Below are 18596 nucleotides of genomic sequence, written 5' to 3'. Positions count from 1 at the left end.
CATAACGGTGAGAAACCTGTGTGTGGTCCCGGACGACCAACTGTCGTTCTCAGGGAACGTAGCAGCGGTCGCACGTTCCCGCAGGTTCCTCCTTCACAACATCAGGAAGGTTCACAGATTCCTCACAGAGGACACGGTGCAGATACTCATCCAGGCTCTAGTCATCTCTGGTCTGGACCACTGCACCTCCCTCCTTGCCGGAGCCCGGCGGTGACCATCAGGCCTCTGGAGCTTCTTCAGGAAGCAGCAGCCCGCCTGGTGTTCAACCGTCCCAGATTGTATGTATGTATGTGTGCACGTATGTGTGTATGTATGTGCACGTATGTGTGTATGTATGTGTGTGCGCACGTATGTGTGTATGTATGTATGTGTGTGTGTGTATGTATGTGTGTGTGTATATATGTATATATGTATGTAGGTATGTGGTTCTGATGGCTATTTGGTCAAACGGTCACTTCTGACTTCCGACTGCTGGTACTTCTGATCTTCAGTGACTGAATTGCACTTTCTGGAAGTGGCTTTGGATAAAAGCGTCTCCCAAAGGACCGTCATGTAATGTGAGAGCTGGGAAGAAGACCTCCGGCCCTGACCGGAGGAAGGTGAGGGACACTTGAAAGTTCTGCTGGTTCCCCGTGAGCTCCAGACTGAGGAACACGCCTGCCTCTTCATCTCTGAGGAGCAAAAGCCACAGCTAAATACAATATTTACAAGGGGTTTTGACTCCAACTCCTCGGTAAGAAGGGCAATGGGACGCTCCAGTTTGATGATTCTTCTTCTTCTTCTTCTTCTTCTTCTTCTTCTTCTTCTTCTTTGGGCTTTTCCCTTCCGGTGTCTCCACAGCGAGTCAACTTACTCCATCCAACCCTCTTCTCTGGATCCTCCTCTCTCACACCTACTACCTTCATATCTTCTCTCACGACGTCCATAAATCTTCTCTTTGGTCTTCCTCCAGACCTCCTGTCTGGCAGCTCCGATCCCAGCATCCGTCTTCCAGTATATTCTCTATCCCTGCTCTGTCCATGACCCAACCATCTCCGTCTGGCTTCTCTGACCTTCTCGCTCTTGTTTGACGATGTTTATCCTCATTTCGACCTGGAATAAAACACGCCAAACTCCTGCGCGCGACGGAGGGAACGCTCTCGATGTGCCTGCAGCCTCTTTGTTGGAGCGTCAGGCTGACGTCAGGCGGTGTGTGCGTGCGTGTGCATGCGTGTGCGTGTGCTCGCCATCGACGTCGTGTGTGTGCGGGCCGCTCGGTCGCTCGGTCGCTCGGCTGCTCGTGTCTGAGCCGCGGCGTCTCGTATCCGCCGCTCGAGTCTGAAGCCGCGTTCAAGATGGCGTCCACCCAGGCGACCAACCCGTCGCAGCTGCTTCCCCTGGGTTCGTACCGCCTCTCCCGCACTCCGAGCGCCGCCTCGCCCGCAAAACCGCCTTGGACGCGGCGCGGCTCGTCTGCGCTCAAAAGTCCGGTTCTTCCGTCGGTCGTGCGGCGGCTGTGAGCGTCCACTCGCCCCGCGCCGGCGGGCGGAAGCACGCTTGTGGCCGCGTTCGGTCGGCGGCTGCGGGGCTCCCCGAGTTGCGGGGCTCCTCCGGCTGCGGGGCTCCCCGGGTTGCGGGGCCCCTCCGGCTGCGGGGCTCCTCCGGCTGCGGGGCTCCCCGGGTTGCGGGGCCCCTCCGGCTGCGGGGCTCCTCCGTCGTGCTCGCCGGTTGAATGCAGGCTGACCTCCCGGTTTGAAGGAGCCGCGCCGCAGCAGGTGGTTGTGTCGGCCGCTCGGCGGATCCCCGGCCTGCTGCAGCTGCTGCTGCTGCTTCTTCTGCTTCCTCTGCTGCTGCTTCCAACGATTCTGTGAACAATGATCAGTGCGTGACTGAAAGAGTGACCCGGTTGTTCTTGCACCTCCAGAGCTGGTGGACAAATGCATCGGCTCCCGCATCCACATCGTCATGAAAACCGACAAGGAGATCGTGGGAACCCTGCTGGGCTTCGACGACTTTGTCAGTATCCTTTAGTCGGAAGAACAGCCTCTGCTCCCCTTCTGCTCCCCTTCTACTCCTCTTCTGCCCCCCTTCTGCTCCTCTGGTCCACAGCTTTGCTCCTCCTGAACCTCAGCTCTCAGACATGGTCCTGGAGGACGTGACAGAATTGTGAGTAGAAGTGTCTCGGTGGCTCCAGGCTTTCAGGACCGCTGGGGTTCTGTCAGCTCCCCACTGGAGGTGGACCAACCCACCCCATCTTATCTTCTCCCTCCTGTCCAGATACAGAGATGAATGAATGCTTTGTTTCTTGGAGTCCTACTTCTTCTGCTTTGGGCAGCGCTGTGATGGAAAGGGCTTCATAGATGTCTTCTTGTTCTTGGGACAAGGACAGAGAAGGTGTGGGTGGGTGGGTGGAGGTCTGGAGGAAGAGCAGGAGGTTGATGGATGGATGGATGGATGGATGGATGGATGGATGGATGGATGGAGGGGAGGAGGAGGACAGGAAGGCGGAGGGTTGGACGGAGGCAGGTGATTGTCAGGTCAAAGGAGAAGGCGGGAGCTCGGCGGCGCGTCCCGTCGTGGACGATGGCGACGCGCCGGTCCTCCTCTGACCTTCATCTACAAACCCGTCTGTGCTTTCAGTGAAATCACACCGGAAGGGCGGAGGATCACCAAGTTGGACCAGATCCTGCTGAACGGCAACAACATCACCATGGTACGTGTCTGGACCCGGACCTCCTCGGCACGAGGCCCCTCGCTCACCCCCGTGTCTTCTGCAGCTCATTCCCGGCGGAGAAGGACCAGAAGTGTGAGACCGGCATCACCGCCGGGTCCTGGAGATGTTTCTACTGACCCTCGGCTGACTGGGACCCCCGGGTTTTTTGTTTTTGTTTTTTTTTGTATGTAGATGTTTGTAGAATGGAGACGTGGATTCTCCACACAGACGTCACTCAGACACAGCTCTTCTTTGTTACAAATAAAGAATCATTTGCAACCACTTTATTTCTTTCTGGAAGCTCTGCTCCCAGCGAGGAGCACGCCGGGTGGAGACACCCGGACCCGTGAGATGTTCTGTGACGAAGGCCCCCCGGAGATCAGCCTCAGCTCTCTGAGATCTACCGGGGCTCCCGGAGATGGTCCTCGGCCCCCGTCTCCGGCGTCAGTACATGGAGGGTTTCTCTTCTCCCTTGGGGTTGGTCACCTTCTCCAGGTTCTTCCAGATGATGTCATAAAGCTCAGCCTGAAAGGGACGGCAGAGAAGAGTCCTGAACTAAAGTCCCGCTTCTGCTGTCAGAACCTCCAAACATCTGAGCCCTTCAGGCGACCCATGACCGGAGGTCTCCTCTGTCCGAAGGTTCATCGGGATTCACGAGAAGAACCCCCCCGACTCACATAGTAGCCGCGGATGTCCAGCACCATGACGATGACCTCGGAGTAGATGGCCTGGTCCTTCTCGTGGACCAGCGAGCGGTAGTCCATCTGCAGCAAATGGAGAGTCAGAGGAGGCGGGCGGACCTTCTGCTTCTGGAGGAGCAACACTCACCACGTGGGTCTCCTTGGAGGCCTTGGCCACGGCGTCCCCCCGCTCGGAGAAGTACCTGCAGGGTCAGAGGTCCGTGAGTGAGGAGAACCTGAGCGACCATGTGACCGGAGGCTCCGAGGCGCCGCCTTCAAATCAGTTCAATTCGTGTTTTCGCCGCTCCGGATCAGACGGAGGTCCAGCCGGGACCTCCTGGATCTCCGGCTCATAGCAGCTTCTGCCCTGAGGTTTGACCTTCGGCGAGGCGTCCGCGTTCCCCTGACCCATCGCACCTTCGTCCGGTGGTCCGACAGCGACCACAGGACCTGGTCACCTTCTCCACCCTGACACCACCTCAGGTCCATCAGCAAAAGAGTGAGTGGACACCAGAGCTTCGGGTCATATGGTGTGTGTGCGTGTGTGTGTGTGCGGGTGCGTGTGCGGGTGTGTGTGCTGTCACCCTACTTGTTGATGTTGGTCTGGAAGGCGTCCACCTTGGTCTTCACCGCCGCTAGCCTCTCCAGGATCTTCTCCTGTTCAGAGCAGAGTGTCAGGAGGCCGTGAGGACCAAGCCCCCCTGAGGAACACCCACCTGGATGGCCACGCCAAAGTCGTTGCCGTCCTCTATTTTGGGGATGAGGTGCTGGATCCAGCAGGACACCTGGAGGAGGAGATGGACTCGAGGTCATTTCCAGGTCGGAGCCTCGGCGGTAGAAGAACGCCGAGCCCTCCGGAGCTCCGGTGAAGATGCCTTCAGACGGGGGACGTCTCACTCACAGTGACGATGGTCTCTCTGAGGCCCGAGATCTCCGGCTTCACCTTCTCCAGCAGCGCCGTGATCTTCTCGTTGCCTCCGATGAAGCCACACTTGGGAGCTGCGGGAGGAAGAGCCGGAGGTTTGGTTTGGTCCAGGAGGAACCAGCCTGGGCTCGGAGGAGAGCGCCTACCTTTCTTCTTCTTCTTCTCGTCATCCTCGTTCTCGTCGGTGTCCATCTCCTGTTAGGTCACAACAGGCAGAAGATAAGGGGGGGGGGGGGGGGGCCCTTTGACCGCAGCGTGAGGAGAAGGTGGATCTCCTGGAGCGTGAAGGAGACCTCTGACATGAGATGAAGAGCAGATCTCAACACTGAGCGTAGTCGGACGTCATGACCCCACAGCAGGACCTGGATCTGGTTCTACGAGGGAACTGTGGGGGCGTCCTCCTGTGACCTCCAACTCCAAGGTGAGGAGATCACACAGGTGTGTGTGTGTGTGTGTGTGTGTGTGTGTGTGTGTGTGTGTGTGTCTCACCTCCTCATCCGGGGCTGGCGGGTCGGGGATGGGGATCTCCAGGGGCGCTTGGAGGGACGACAGGTCTGAGAGGCTGAGAGCTTCATCCTGAAGACACACACACACACACACACACACACACACACACACACACACACACACACACACACACACACACACACACACACCTGGGTCATACCCACACACCTCCACCTGACCAGAGATCCTCTCAGCCTCCCATAGTGTTACCAGTGTTGGGCTGTAAGGGCCTGCAAAGCCTTCTCTGCTGGCCACAGACTGATTTTAATTACAATTAAATCTTAATTATAATTTGAATCTCAAATCTGATAAAATAATTCCAAATGGTCCGTCCGCTTCCTTTCATAGCTTTTTCGCTGACTGTTCTGCTTCCGGACATGTATTTTCATCTGTGTGCGTGCGTGCGAGCGTGCGTGCGTGCGTGCGTGCGTGCGTGCGTGCGTGCGTGCGTGCGTGCGTGCGTGCGTGCGTGCGTGCGTGCGTGCGTGCGTGTGTGTGTGTGTGCGTGTGTGTGTGTGTGTGTGTGTGTGTGGACGGACCTTCAACATAGAATCCAGTGTCACGATCTTGGAGGGGATGTATGTGGAGAACAGTCCATGTGCCTGAGGTGAAAACCAGAGTCAGAAGCAGCTTCACACACACACACACACACACACACACACACACACACACTCACACACTCACACACAGAATAAAGTTGTAAACAATGTAAAAGAATAAAGGTCTGTTGGAGTGTTGGGGATCAGGTACAGGGGTTGTGGTGTGTGTATGTGTGTGTGTGTGTGTGTGTGGGCACAGCCCCCCCCCCCCCCCGTTGAGGTCACGTGATGCCAGACTGACCTGCTGAACCAGAAGCTGCCTGAAGGCCTCCACCTGTGGGGTCAGAGGTCAGGGGAGGTCAGGAACTGCTGAGTCATGCTACACGGTTCCTTTCGGTTTTCCTCTCGTCCTTTCCCTTCTTTCCTTCTCTTCCTCTCCCTCCCAAACCCTCAAACGCCTCCCCGGTCTTCCTCTCCCGGTCTTTCCCTCCCCGGTCTTTCCCTCCCGGTCTTTCCCTCCCCGGTCTTCCCCTCTCCCGGGTGAGGAGCCCGGTGAGGAGCCCCGGAGGCGGGCGGAGGTCTCACCTTGGCCGCGCTGGCGCCGCTGATCTTCAGCGTGGACTTCTTCGACATGGCGGGTAAAGAATCGGTTCTGGATCAAGTGAGAAGGTGTCCGGCGGGTCGAGGGTTCGGATCCGCTCCTGGTTCGGGTGCAGCGTGACGGCGCCGTGGGGTGGAAGTGTCTTTCCGTCTATTTCCTCCTCAGATCTTACTTTCGATTTAAAAGCAGCGACGCGCCTCCCACGCGCCCCCCCCCCCCCCCGGAACAGGCCAGCACCGCGTCACCGGGACGCGGAGAACCGGAGAACACCGAACAAATACGTTCATGTTTGGACCTGGTTTCCTTTCAAAAACACACAAGCAGTCCTTTATGCCCGACCTTTGCAGAGCCTGTTCTGCAGGGTTCTCCCGCCCGGGTTCTGCAGGGTTCTCTAGTGTTCTGCAGGGTTCTCTAGGTTTCTGCAGGGTTCTCTAGGGTTCTGCAGGGTTCTCTAGGGTTCTGCAGGGTTCCCCCGGGTTCTGCAGTCTGACTCTACTTCCGTCCGCGGATCGGCCGAGTGTTTCCGATTCGTGGTTTTTTCTTCTTCCACGCCGCGGCTTTTATTTTGTGAACTCAAAGTTCGGCGGAAGTGGAAGGCGAACACAAACACCACTTCCGCCCTGAAGCCGCCTTCACGCTCCCGCTGGTCGAGGCGTCGCCGACAGGTGAGGCGACGACCGCCGCGGACGGGAAGTGCGGTCCCGCTCGCCTACCGGAAAAGTCGCTTTCTTGGAGTTGTCGGAAGCCGGTGGACCGGGAAGGGACCGGGAAAGGACCGGGGGAGGACCGGGGGAGGACCGCGGAGGACCGGCGGGCCGCTCGGACGGCTTCCCCGGCAGGTTCGTCCGACGAGAGAAGTTTCCGTTCCGGCGCAGAGTCTCGTCCGGTGGCCGCGGCTTCGCGAAACGACGCTCCTCCCGCCACGGAGGGCTCCGGTTCCGTCGGTTGAAGGCACGGCGGGTCGGCACCGGCGCTCCGGTCCCACGGAGTCCGGACTTCCCCGCCGAGGCTCCGCGTCACGGCCGCCGGACAGCTTGTTGTTTGGCACCGGAGAGGCGTTCGAGTGTCACCGGAAAGGGTCGGAAAAGCCAGTTTCTGTCCTTGCGTCGTATCGAAATGTCGAAAGTTGTAGTTTCCGGGTTGTGAGCGTCGCCTCCGCCGCCTCAGATATCACGGGTGTCTCAGGGAGAGGGAGGTTCTCTGCGCGCCTCTCACGCACGGCAGTGGCAGAGCTTCTCCAGCCAGGCTCTGGATCCACACGGAGAACCATCAAGATGTTCTCCATGTGGCTTCTGGGCCAAAGAGCAGTTTCTCCTCATCTGAAATCACGCAACGTCTAGTTCCAGAGGACTTGAGGTTGGAGACGTCCGATCATCTTCAAGTGCGGATGAAAATGCTGGTCGGCGGGAAGAACGAGGCGAGGTTCTAGAAGAACGCCAAACATCTCCGGCCGTCCGGGGATCTGCACCCGGCCGGAGGGTTTCCTCCCGCAGGGAAAACTTGTGGAAGCTTTCCGTCGTTTCTCGACCGTCAACTTCCATCATCTCGTCTTCTCTGTGCATCAGGCACAGCGGCGGGATGTTCTTCAGGACAGCGGTCCTGTGGCGTCCTCGCGTCTGTCACACGTTGAGGTTCTCCGTCCGCCAAAGGACCTCCTTTTCTGCAGTAAATGCAGGCCCGAAGGCGACGAGCAGACGAGATGATTGAAATGCTTGCGTTTGCGCCCCACCAGCGATGAGCGGCGACTCTCCGTCGGTCCGGATGGACGAGGTGAGGAGACGAGCCCGGTCCCTCCTGGCCTCGTCGGGCTCGGCCCAGGATGTGAAGGTCCACGTCCACACCATGGCCGCCATGGCTCTGTCCCTGGAGGAGAAGTACCAGCACCTGGCGGTGGAGACCATGCTGAGGGAGAACGTGGCGGGCCGCGACCGACCGGAGGTAAAGGTCGCCTCTCGCCCCGCGCTCGGAGGCGGCGCTCTGAGCTCCTCGGCCCAGCTTCTCCGTGTCCTCCTCAGGTGCTGGAGTCCCTGAACAGACTGGTGAAGGCCCTGAGCATCCTGGAGAAGTATGGTTGCAACCTGACCTGCCCGGCCCGGCCCAGGTACTGGCGGAGCGTGAAGCACAACAACCCTGTCTTCAGGAACACCGTGGACGCCATCAAGGTAGGGGTGTGTGTGTGTGTGTGTGTGTGTGTGTGTGTGTGTGTGTGTGTGTGCGTGCGTGTGTGTGTGACAGCAGAAGGTCTGAAGGTTCCTCCTGTCCCAGGGCGGCCGCAGGGTCCTGTTCCTCTACGGCTACACCAACCAGCAGCCCGACGGCCTCAGCTTCCCCGACACGGTCACCGAGCCACACGTGGAGAAGGTCGCCGCCGTCACGCTGGAGGTCATGGTCCTACGCCTTGAGATGGACCTGCTCATCAAGGTGAGTCCTACCTGCCGTCACCCGGCGGGTGTTGCCCGACTAGATGTTCTCCTCTCATTCCCGTGTGTTTGCTCAGGGAACCCATCCTCACCAGGAGGCCTTCAGAGACACCGTCCCCTGGGTCCTCCAGAAGGTCAGTGCCCGTGTTCCTCAGCCTGTTCTCGGGGACGGCAGCAACGCAAACGGGTTCCTGCAGAAGCTTCGCCGAAAACCGAACGGCCCAGATGAGTGAACGAGAGGGTGAACGGTCGGAGATCTGTGTGATTGACGGGTCACCGGCCCGGACTAAGCCCCGCCTCCTGGCGGGCTCCAACCCCCCGGGGGTCCGAGTCCAGACCGGAAGGTCTCGCCGTTGATGTGATTTGTCAAGGAAGGGCAGGAACGCGGGTGCAGGGTTAGAACCTCCGCCTCGGCAGGAGGTCCTGGTTGGATTCCTGCACGTCGACTCCATGTTCTCCCCGTGTCTGCGCCGGCTTCCTCCCGAAGTCCAAACACATGCAGGGGCTTCACCGGAGACCTCTTGGGTCCAGAAGCCCGGACGGGTGAACGGTCTTATGGTTCTGTATGTGTTCCTGCGATCGGTGGGTCCGATCACAGCAGGGTCGCACATCGCGATGGAGCAAATGGATGAATATCAAGTGGATTCCGTGCGAAGGTGAACGTTGTCTCGGTTCTTGCTGCAGCTCTCCAGCGGCGTCCTCTCCTTCTCCCCATGTGTGCTCCTCAGGAGGCCTTGTTGAGCGACGCGCTGGTCATCCCCCCTGCAGAGGGCCCTCCTGAGCAGCCTCGGGTCGTCCCCCCGCCGCCCAGACCTTCTCCGGTCCCCCCGCGGACCCCGGAGCCCCCGGCAGGTGGGCCGCTCTCCTCCGCTCATCCGGAGGACGTGGCGGCGCGCTGAACCCCGTGATGTCTTGTGGATCTCCTCCCAGGTTCTGCCGCGGCCGGGGAGTGTAACCTGTGCGGAGACGCCGCGGCCCTGTGGTGCTCCGCCTGCGACGGACGCACCTTCTGCGACGACTGCGACGCCCTCTACCACCGCCACCAGTCCAGGACCAACCACAGGAGGGAGAGGAGACGGGCCTCTGAGCGAGGTGAGGCGCCGACCCCGGCTCTCCGGAGGAGTCTCGCCGCTCCTCAAACATCTCACCTGTTCGGTCTCTCGCCCTCAAGAGATGTGCAACATCTGCGGCATCATCGCGGCGCAGACCCAGTGCTCCGTCTGCGTCCAGAGGCTCTGCCTCAAGTGTGACAACCTGGTGCACCTTCACCCCGAGCGCAAGGGACACAGCAGGGTGGCCTTCACACCCAGCAAGACCACCAGGTGAGGGGGGGACAGCGGGCCAGGACCACCAGGTGGGGGGGGGGCAGCGGGCCAGGACCACCAGGTGGGGGGGGACAGCGGGCCAGGACCACCAGGTGGGGGGGGACAGCGGGCCAGGACCACCAGGTTGGGGGGGACAGCGGGCCAGGACCACCAGGTGAGGGGGGACACTGGGCCAGGACCACCAGGTGGGGGGGGGACAGCGGGCCAGGACCACCAGGTGGGGGGGGCAGCGGGCTCGGTGCCTGGGACTGTTGCCTCGACCTGAGAATCCACAGATTCGACAAGCCGGAGAAAGAAGTCTAGGCCGAGGCGACCTCTGCTTCCGGCAGAAATGACTTGAAGTCTCCGCCTCGGGCATCTGCACGTGGCGAGGACCCTGTGGAAACCTTCTGCTCCCGTGTGTCCTCCAGCCCGCCGCAGTCCTCCTGGGTGTGCGCTCACTGCACCACCGTGAACCAGACCCAGGCCGTGCTCTGCTCCACCTGCGAGCGCCCGCGGCTCGCCAACGCCGCCAACGCCGGCCAGGACACCGCCACAGCACCCAGCTCCGGTCAGACCAGAAACACTTACACCACACTTTGGTGGGGACGGACAGATGGACGGACGGACAGATGGACGGAGGAGTGGACGGACGGACGGATGTGTGAGCAGCAGCTGATCTTACTAACCAGTGGCGTCCTGCTTGTCGTCCCTCAGAGTGGAGATGTAAGAGCTGCACGGTGGTGAACCCGGGCAGCAGCGTCCTCTGCCAGGTGTGTGAGCGCCCCCGCCTGGCCACGCGCCCGCCCCCTGTGCTGAGCCCCGCCCCCGGCCCCGCCCCCAGCCCCGCCCCCAGCCTGGCGCCGACCAGCCCTGGAACAGTGACCAGCGCCGGAGCTCAGGTTCTTCTTCTCGATCCTCCTGCAGTCACAACGGTGGTGGTGGTGGTGGTGGTGGCATCTCCCATCTGCTCACTGTCTGTCTGTCTGTCTGTCTGTCTGTCTGTCTGTCTGTCTGTCTGTCTGTCTGTCTGTCTGTCTGTCTGTCTGTCTGTCTGTCTGTCTGTGTGTGTGTGTGTGTGTGTGTCTGCAGTGGACCTGCCAGTTCTGCACCTTCGTGAACACCAAGCCCACAAACAACTGTGAAATATGCGGGCTGGCCTGCAAAGAGCCTGCAGGAGGTCCTTCCTCGCAGCCCGTCTTGCAGACGCCGTCCCTCAGGAGAACCCAGCCCAGGTCCATCATCAGCCTGGACCTGAAGAGGCAGGCCAGCATGAAGGAGGACGGCCTGGGCCTCATCCAGCAGATCAGAGTAGGGACCTTCCGGAGAAGTCCGGGCGCGGAGAGCCGAGGCCGTGGCCGCGGATCCCGTGGAGCGGCGGTCTCTCACGCAGTATCTTCTCCCTCAGGAGGCGGAGCGCCGCGGCGTCAGCCCCGAGGAGGTCTACGCCGCCCTCTGCGTCTGCGGCGCCGGGAACACGGGCCCCTGCGACTGGCTGGCCTCGGAGCTGCCGCACCTTCTGGACGACATCTGCGCCATGGCCGCCTCCGTCCAGCTCAGCCACGGGCCCGGGGAGGGCGGCGGCCGGCAGGAGGAGCCGGAGGAGCGGCGCCCGGACGGAGACCAGGTGAAGCTCTCCAGGGCCGAGGCCAAGCTGGCCTGGCTGGCAGCCGGAGGAGACACGGAGAGAGCGGTGAGACGGCTGCTGAGAGACCGACAGCTCAAGGTCAGGACCATCTTTCTTCTCCCTACTCGCACCTTCACCGCTCTTTGTCCGTGTTCCGCCGTTCCCGAGAACCCGCCGGGTCTCTAAGATCTCAGGGGGCCGACGGAGCGAGTCCGGCAGTCACGGGTTCAGCAGAGCATGTGACCCGAGGGGAGGGTCCGCCTCTCGCCACAGGGGGCGCCGTTTCCCCCGTTTCCCCCGCCTCCTCCTGCTCCTCCTGCTCGGAGGGCTTCTCGGGGTGTCTCTCACCCACTCGCCCGCCCCGGTCAAAGCGCCTCCTTGAAGGTGCTCCGAGCCGACAGCAGATGATGCCGGCAGACCAGAACCCCACAGAAGCTCGGCCTGTCAGGAGGCGTCGGCGGGCCGTGAGTTCACGGCGGCTCGGCTGGGAGGTGTTCACCTGAAACCGGCCTTCTGCTGGGAAACGTGAAACCGTCAAACGCGTTCAGAGGAGACGCGTCGTCGGTGGATCAGAAGCCGCCTGGTGGGCAGAAGGCCGCTCTCTCTGGAGAGGCGTCAGGGTTTCCATACGTCTGCGCAGACGTGCTCCTCAGAACATCTGCCCTTCTCCGCCCTTGTCCGTCTTCTCAGGGCTCCTCGTGCTCGGTGTCCGTCCCCTGCCGTGTGTTGTGTCCTCACAATGACCTTCTGACCTCCTGTCCCCGGAGACGGTCGCCGCGTCGAATCCTGGTGTTCCAGCAGCTCTTCTGTACTTTGGGTTTGGTCATGAGAACGAGCGTGTGAGTGAGCGGATGTGATGGGACCGGGAGCCGGTGTGACGGAAGGTCATTGTCTGGAAGCTCTGGTCGTCCGGGCGGAGGACAGAGGGCCTCTGGAGCTCCAGGTCCAGCCTGGACGGCGGGAGGACAAGCGTCATCTCGGACGATGACGTTCTGAGGTTCTCCAAGGAACATCCCGGGCGACCGCCGAAGGCTTTAGTTCGGGGGTGTAGTCTGATCCCCTGGGCTTCTGGGAGCCTTCCTGACCCTGAAGGTGCGGCGGTGTTGTTTTCTCCCCTGCAGATGAAGGAGCTTCACTCCCTGGGCTTCAGGGACGTGTCCCAGTGTGAGGAGGCTCTGAGGCTGAGCGGAGGCCAGGTGAAGGAGGCCCTGTCGCTCCTCCAGCGGCCCCTCCTGGAACCTTTCCACCAGCGCATCTGGACCGACCGGCCGGAGCCCCCCGTCGACCCCAAGCACCCCGACAAGCAGGTACGCGCGCCCTCAGAAGGTCCGGGCGTTCCGGCTCGTGTTCCTCAACCCTCCGCTCTCCCCCCGCAGAGGATGTGCCGGCGTCTCCTGGCGCTGTACGACCTGCCCAGCTGGGGGCGCTGCGAGCTGATCCTGTCGCTGCTGCAGGAGCCCGGCGTCACCTACTCGCTGGAGGACGTGGTGCAGGCGGTGAAGGAGTCTCACGACAAGGACTTCATCAGGCGGCTCCTCAACAACGAGTGTCCCGTCTGCCTCAGCATCTTCCCTCGCAGCAAGGTGAGCGGACCGGCTCGCCGCCCCGGGTCCTCGCCGTGGGTCGACTCTGACTCTGCTCGCCGCTTCCTCCTCAGATGCAGTCGCTGACCTCCTGCCAGTGCTCCGTGTGCCACGACTGCTTCAGGCAGCACTTCGCCATCGCCGTGAGGGACAAGCACATCCGGGACATGGTGTGCCCCGTCTGCGGCGAGCCCGACATCAACGACCCCGAGAAGCTGGACAGCTACTTCTCCACGCTGGACATCCAGGTGAGGCGGGACGTCGGGAAGGGAAGCGCGTTATTGGAGGCGGAAGAAGAACCCGGTGCTCGCCGAGCCGCCCTGGACCAGACCTGCCGCAAAGACCTGGAGGTGCAGGACTTCCAGAGCAGCTCCGACAGGAGGAGATACGACGGGTCGGGTCATGTGACGGCAGCTGACCCGCGGGCACCAATCAGACCCGGCCGCTGTGCGTCTCCTCGGGGAGATGATCATTATTATGGGATGTCACAACAGTCCTTTGAAGACCACCTTGAAAACCAGACCCGGCATGGATCTGGTGTGTGTGTGTGTGTGTGTGTGTGTGTGTGATCCTGGTTTGAACACACACACACCTTAGCGCAGTTGTAACCGGGATCCCACACAGGCGTGTTAGAGATTGAGGGGTTCTGGTACCGGGCTGTCGGTCCTCCTGGCGCCGGGTTCTCCTGGGTTGCGGCCGGTGAACCCGTACGTGACGCTCACGCTCACGCTCGCGTGTCGTCCCTGCAGCTGCGGGACTGCCTGGAGCCGGACGTGTACGAGCTGTTCCACAAGAAGCTGACGGAGCACGCCCTTATGAAGGACCCCAAGTTCCTGTGGTGCTGCCATGTGAGTGGGCCGCCGATTGGGCCGCGAAGACCTCCGGTCCGGGTTCGGAGGACCTCCGGTCCGAGATCTGCTCCGTGAAAGGGCTTCCCTGTCCGCCGTGCAAACACGCCTCCGCTTTCCGCCTCAGTGCACCTTCGGGCTGATCAACGACGGAGACCAGCTGAAAGTCACCTGCCCGTCGTGCAGGAACAGTTTTTGCGCCCAGTGCAAGAAAGCGGTGAGTACGGAGCGTCCGGCGGGGCCGAGGAGCCGGGGACGACCTCCCGCCTCGTCTGACGCCCGCCGGTGTGCTCTCAGTGGGAGCCTCAGCACCAGGACCTGTCCTGCGAGCAGTTCCAGCAGTGGAAGAGGGACAACGACCCCGAGTACCAGAGGCAGGGCCTGGCGGGATACCTGAGGGACAACGGCATCAGTGAGCCTCCTCTGCTAGAACGCCCGCTGCCGCCGAGAGCTCCAAGCCAGGAGAAACGTCCTGAAATCAGTCCATGTCTCTGGAGGGTTAGGATATGAACCTGTGTGTGTGTGTGTGTGTGTGTGTGTGTGTGTGTGTGTGTGTGTGCAGCGTGTCCTCACTGCAGGTTCCAGTACGCCCTCACCAAGGGAGGCTGCATGCACTTCAACTGCACCCAGTGCAGGTACCAGTTCTGCAGCGGCTGCAACAACCCCTACCACAAGGTGAGGCCCTGACCTCCGACCTTCCCCCCACGCCCCCTGGAGGGCGACGGTGAGTCTCTCGGTACGAGGCCCCGTGATTGGTCCGGGATGACCGGTGCCTCTCGTCCAATCCGAGCAGCGATTGACCCGTCCCCTGCGCCCGTGCGGGACGAGCGCCGTAGACGATGAATGAAGGAGTCCTCGGCGGCTCCCCCAAACCCACGTGCAGTCAGAGATGGAGAGGTGGACCTCCACCACCCCGTCCGTCGAGTGAGAAGATGTTTGTGGGTCAGACGTCCTTCGGGATCGTCACGTGAAGTTTTACCAGAGATCTTCAGGCGCTCATGTCTGAGCTGCCGCCGCGACCGAGACATAACTCGTCGTTCTCGAGCTCGGCGTTCTTGAGCTCGCGGCACCGTTTTTGTAGTTTTCCGCTGTTGTGTAGTGTGTGCGCAGGCGTGTCAGGGTGTGTGTCCTCCGGCTCTTGCAGACGGGGTGTAAGACGGCCCAGTGCACGTACAGCGGCCTCCACGCCCACCACCCCCGGGACTGCCTGTTCTACCTGAGGGACTGGGAGCCCCAGAGGCTGCAGGCTCTGCTGCAGGTCAGCTACGCCGCAGATGTTTGTCCACCGGCGGCCGCTTCGCCGTCACTGATGTTCTCCCTCACGTCGTGTGTCCTCAGAGGAGCGGCGTGGCGTTCAACACGGATCCCTCGAGCGGAGCCCAGTGCGGTAAGGTAGAACCTTGGAACCGTGAAGGTCCGGGAGACGGTGCGGGACGCGTCGGGTGGCATTTAGATAAAATCAAGTTGAGTCTGTAGAGCGCCGGAGGTCTGGGATCAGGAGGTGCTCCTCATCTCGTGAAGATGCCGGTTCCGTCGGGCCGGGGTTCCCCGACAGAACTCCTCCCTCCGTTTGTCCGCCGGCGCTCACGAAGGCCTCTCCGTGCCGCAGACACGTGCGGCGTGATGGAGCAGAAGGACGAAGGCGGCCAGCAGGCCGACTCCCCCTGCGGCGTCCGGACCAAGCCGGGCCAGGCCGGACTCTGCGAGTGAGTTTGCTTCCGGGTCCCGGAGAAGGCCGAGGTCTGGAACCGACGTAACGGCCGGTGTGGTTCGCAGGAAGCACTACAGGGAGTACCTGGTGAGCCTGATCAACGGACACGCCCTGGACCCCGCCCCCCTCTACGACGCCGACGACCTTCTGCGGGCCTGCCAGAGGTACCAGGTGGACACGCAGAGGCCGGAGAACGAGGACGACGACGCCTTCCGAGCTCGGCTGCTGAAGGTGAGGCGCTTCTTCTCCAGTGACGTCTCCCGAGGGACAGGCTCCCTCCCGCCGGCCGCGATTTGGAAAAAAAATATCTAAATTCTGCTCGGACGAGGGAAGGGTCTGAGGACGACCCACGTGATTGACGGGCGGGCGGTTCGGCGAAGCCCCGCCCCTCGGCCGCCAAAGAGACCCGGAGCGCAGGACGAGTCGCCGGAGGAACGAGGGTCTTGGAGACCCTCCGTGGTCGAACCTCACCGTCCCGGTGTCGGCAAGCCTGAGCGGCACTCTGTCCCGGCATCCACGCCTTAAAATCCCACGGCCCCCGAACGCACCGTCCCGATGGCCTCCGCCGAGTCGGCCGAGACCACCCGTGAAGACCAGACTGACGCCGTCTTCTTTTCTCTCGTGCCCACAGAAACTGATGGAGGTTCCCCTTGGAGAGAAGGTTCCCCGCAACAAATGAGAGGTGACCTCCGGTTCCTCGGACTCGGTGTGGAGCCGCGGTCGTCTTCGCTTCAAGCTGCCTCCCTTCCGCTTCTGCCCAGGAACTCGGGTTTCTTCTGGACATCTCCCGGTCAGAGGCCGCTGGTCCTGAACTTCTGCTTCGTCGCCGGTCGGAAACCCGCGGGTTTTCTTGTGGTCGATGGGTTCTTCTACGTGAAGGTGGGGTCCAGAGATGCTGGGCCACCCCTTCAGCGGGTGTCATTAAAAGGAGCTGGAGAAGGAAGCCCTGGCTCTCGGTCTGCTTCTTCATCGTCGCTTTACAGACGAGGCTTCGGCCAACGTACGAATCGCTCGGACTTCCGGGTGAACCTGCTGGCCAGGGCCGGGAAAGCCTCTGAAGGTGTTCCTCGGCAGGTCCCCAGACGTTCCCGGACCTTCTGCTCGTTGCGATACCAAGTACCAAGCGAGTAGGTGGTGTTCGCATCCGTCGGGACGTCGAGATTTACAGGAAACCAACCTCGTACCGAACAGTGTTTACCTTCGACTCGCACCACCTCCTTGAGCGCAAAGTGGGGGGAATCACAGCTCTTCACCGCCGGGCCCAGAGCATCCCATCGACCGCTAAAGGCAGCCAGACCGAGGTGCGGCGCCTTAGGAAGGCCCTGAGATCCTGCGCCTTCGGCTGCCCTAATCGGGCCTTCGCCAAATCACCAACCGGACGCAGGAGCGCCTGACAGGAGGAAGGCAACCACGAACGGAAGAACATCGTCAAACCCTTTGGTCCTGGTGTTCCGGAGAAAGAAAAAACCCAGAGACCGGTACATTTCAAACGCCTTGAGGCAAAGACCCGTGCACGCTCAGGACTAAACACCCAGGCTGAAGATGGGGAAGGTGGCGTCTGCTGTCACCTTCACCGAGGAGTGCGAGGACATCGGAAAGACCAAACAACCTCCGCACACACGGACGGCCCGACACAGGAGAGCTGTTGCTCGAGGACACGACTCCATGGTCCACCTATGCCTGGAGGACAAGGGCAACTCCTCTGAAGACAGCAATGTTCGTATTAAGAATAAGAATAAGAATAAGAACAACTTTATTAATCCCGAAGGAAATTGCTGTGCCAGAGTTACAGAAAATATAACAGTAATAAATAATAAAAGAAAGGCAGAATTAGAAATAAAATAAACTATAAACTATAAAGTGTCTCAGTGAAACTATAAAGTGTCTTAGTAAGCAGTGATAAAACTATAAGTGTCTTAGTAACAAGTGAGGTAAGGAGTGCACAATAGTATGATAGAAGGGAACATTGTAGTGTATTCTGGCCAAATGTGTGGAGAGAGGAGTCAAAGAAGCCGTCTTTGTCAAAACAGAAAAACCATCGCCGAACAGAGGAGGAGGCCTCGGATGAGACCTTATGTAGAACCATAAGGTCACACTGGGATTGATACCAAGACGGACCAGGACCTTCTGCAACCCTCCAAACCACCAGGAAAGACCCACCACCAGATCCGTCCCCCGGTCACTTCCACCTGAGTCTCGGTCCATGGGATCCAACAGGTTTCACTCCTTTTTTCAGCTTCACCTTTTCACATTCCAGTCCAGGTAATCACATTAAGGTTGCTCCTTTGTCCAAACGAACGCTTCATTAGCATAACATCCTCCAGTAGCATAACATCTCCATTAGCATAACATCCCCATTAGCATAACAGTTCCATTAGCATAACTGTATTAGCACAACTCCCATTGGCATAACAGCCCCTTAGACGTAGTTTCTGCCCTTTTCGGGGGATGTTGTGTATCAGCACAACATCCCCATTAGCATAACATCACCGTTAGCATAACTGTATTAGCACAACTCCCATTGGCATAACAGCCCCTTAGACGTAGTTTCTGCCCTTTTCGATAGCGAGCCCCCGGGGGCCGGTTCCCCCACAACCCTGGCAGGTATGTTGAGAAGCTCCCAAAGGTCTTCAGACCTGAAGAAGCCTCTGGGATGAGGGCTGAACCGTCTTTAAGTGAAGAAATTCAAGTCAGGAGCAAGAAGATGTGGACAATAATTCACCCTGGAGGACGGAGAACCTCCACAGACGTGCTAGTGAGTAGTAAGTACTCAAATACCTCTGGAGTACTTTCCCAGCAGAGGTACTTCATGTCAGCTCAGCTGCCGGTCCTGTCTATGGGTGATGTTTGCTTGGCCAGACATGGGGATGGCACACACACACACACACACACACGCACACGCACACGCACACGCACACACACACACACACACACTGGAGGAGGGAAGGGAAAGCGAGAAGCTCAGTGTCCGGTCACGGTGACGAGTCTCTGGCCTCCGCAGGTCCAAATATTTTGATCATTTATCAAACATCTTGCAGCACCTACTCCTCAACATCCCTGACCGTGACCTCCTCACGCTTTGAAAAGTCCAACGTGTGTGTTGGACACACACGCACGTCCCGCAGGGGGCGGTGATCTGGCGCCCCCTGGCGGCCACCG

The 18596-nt window shown here is 60.3% G+C and overlaps 3 protein-coding genes across 4 annotated transcripts; 2 read left to right on the top strand and 1 right to left on the bottom strand.

Annotated features, from left to right (window-relative positions):
- The first annotated feature begins 1215 nt into the window (after positions 1–1215).
- On the top strand, positions 1216–2974 carry lsm5 (LSM5 homolog, U6 small nuclear RNA and mRNA degradation associated). The gene is made up of 5 exons (XM_086150459.1): positions 1216–1380; positions 1904–1999; positions 2118–2145; positions 2620–2692; positions 2757–2974. Exons 1-5 carry the CDS (start codon positions 1335–1337, stop codon positions 2787–2789), a joined length of 276 nt encoding a protein of 91 aa, XP_086006585.1. The 5' UTR covers positions 1216–1334; the 3' UTR covers positions 2790–2974.
- Positions 2941–6125, bottom strand: psme2 (proteasome activator subunit 2). The gene is made up of 11 exons (XM_086150457.1): positions 5929–6125; positions 5645–5677; positions 5344–5406; positions 4787–4873; positions 4444–4492; positions 4274–4371; positions 4089–4157; positions 3962–4029; positions 3521–3575; positions 3370–3456; positions 2941–3217 (listed from the first exon to the last, which is right to left on the bottom strand). The coding sequence occupies exons 1-11, from the start codon at positions 5974–5976 to the stop codon at positions 3137–3139; spliced, it is 738 nt and encodes a 245-aa protein (XP_086006583.1). The 5' UTR covers positions 5977–6125; the 3' UTR covers positions 2941–3136.
- Positions 6126–6562: 437 nt separating this feature from the next.
- On the top strand, positions 6563–16380 carry LOC147231565 (E3 ubiquitin-protein ligase RNF31-like). 2 transcript variants are annotated; one of them, XM_086150451.1, is made up of 24 exons: positions 6563–6609; positions 7677–7882; positions 7960–8106; positions 8210–8365; positions 8442–8498; positions 9093–9216; positions 9295–9456; positions 9536–9686; positions 10100–10239; positions 10386–10570; positions 10761–10979; positions 11077–11394; positions 12417–12602; positions 12672–12878; positions 12953–13126; positions 13628–13726; positions 13854–13943; positions 14024–14138; positions 14289–14401; positions 14871–14984; positions 15065–15113; positions 15336–15432; positions 15503–15668; positions 16069–16380. In XM_086150451.1, the coding sequence occupies exons 2-24, from the start codon at positions 7679–7681 to the stop codon at positions 16114–16116; spliced, it is 3321 nt and encodes a 1106-aa protein (XP_086006577.1). In that variant the 5' UTR covers positions 6563–6609; positions 7677–7678; the 3' UTR covers positions 16117–16380. The 2 variants fall into 2 exon arrangements, with proteins under 2 accessions (XP_086006577.1, XP_086006576.1); XM_086150450.1 differs by having other exon boundaries at positions 6585–6783.
- Positions 16381–18596: the final 2216 nt, after the last annotated feature.

Source organism: Fistularia commersonii, chromosome 8 (assembly GCF_037954325.1).
Source record: "Fistularia commersonii isolate RoL2024-O1a breed Wild chromosome 8, RoL_Fcom_v1.0, whole genome shotgun sequence".
Classification (NCBI taxonomy): domain Eukaryota; kingdom Metazoa; phylum Chordata; class Actinopteri; order Syngnathiformes; family Fistulariidae; genus Fistularia; species Fistularia commersonii.
Note: the sequence above shows the minus strand (reverse complement) of the source record. Positions and strands in the feature narration are given on the sequence as shown.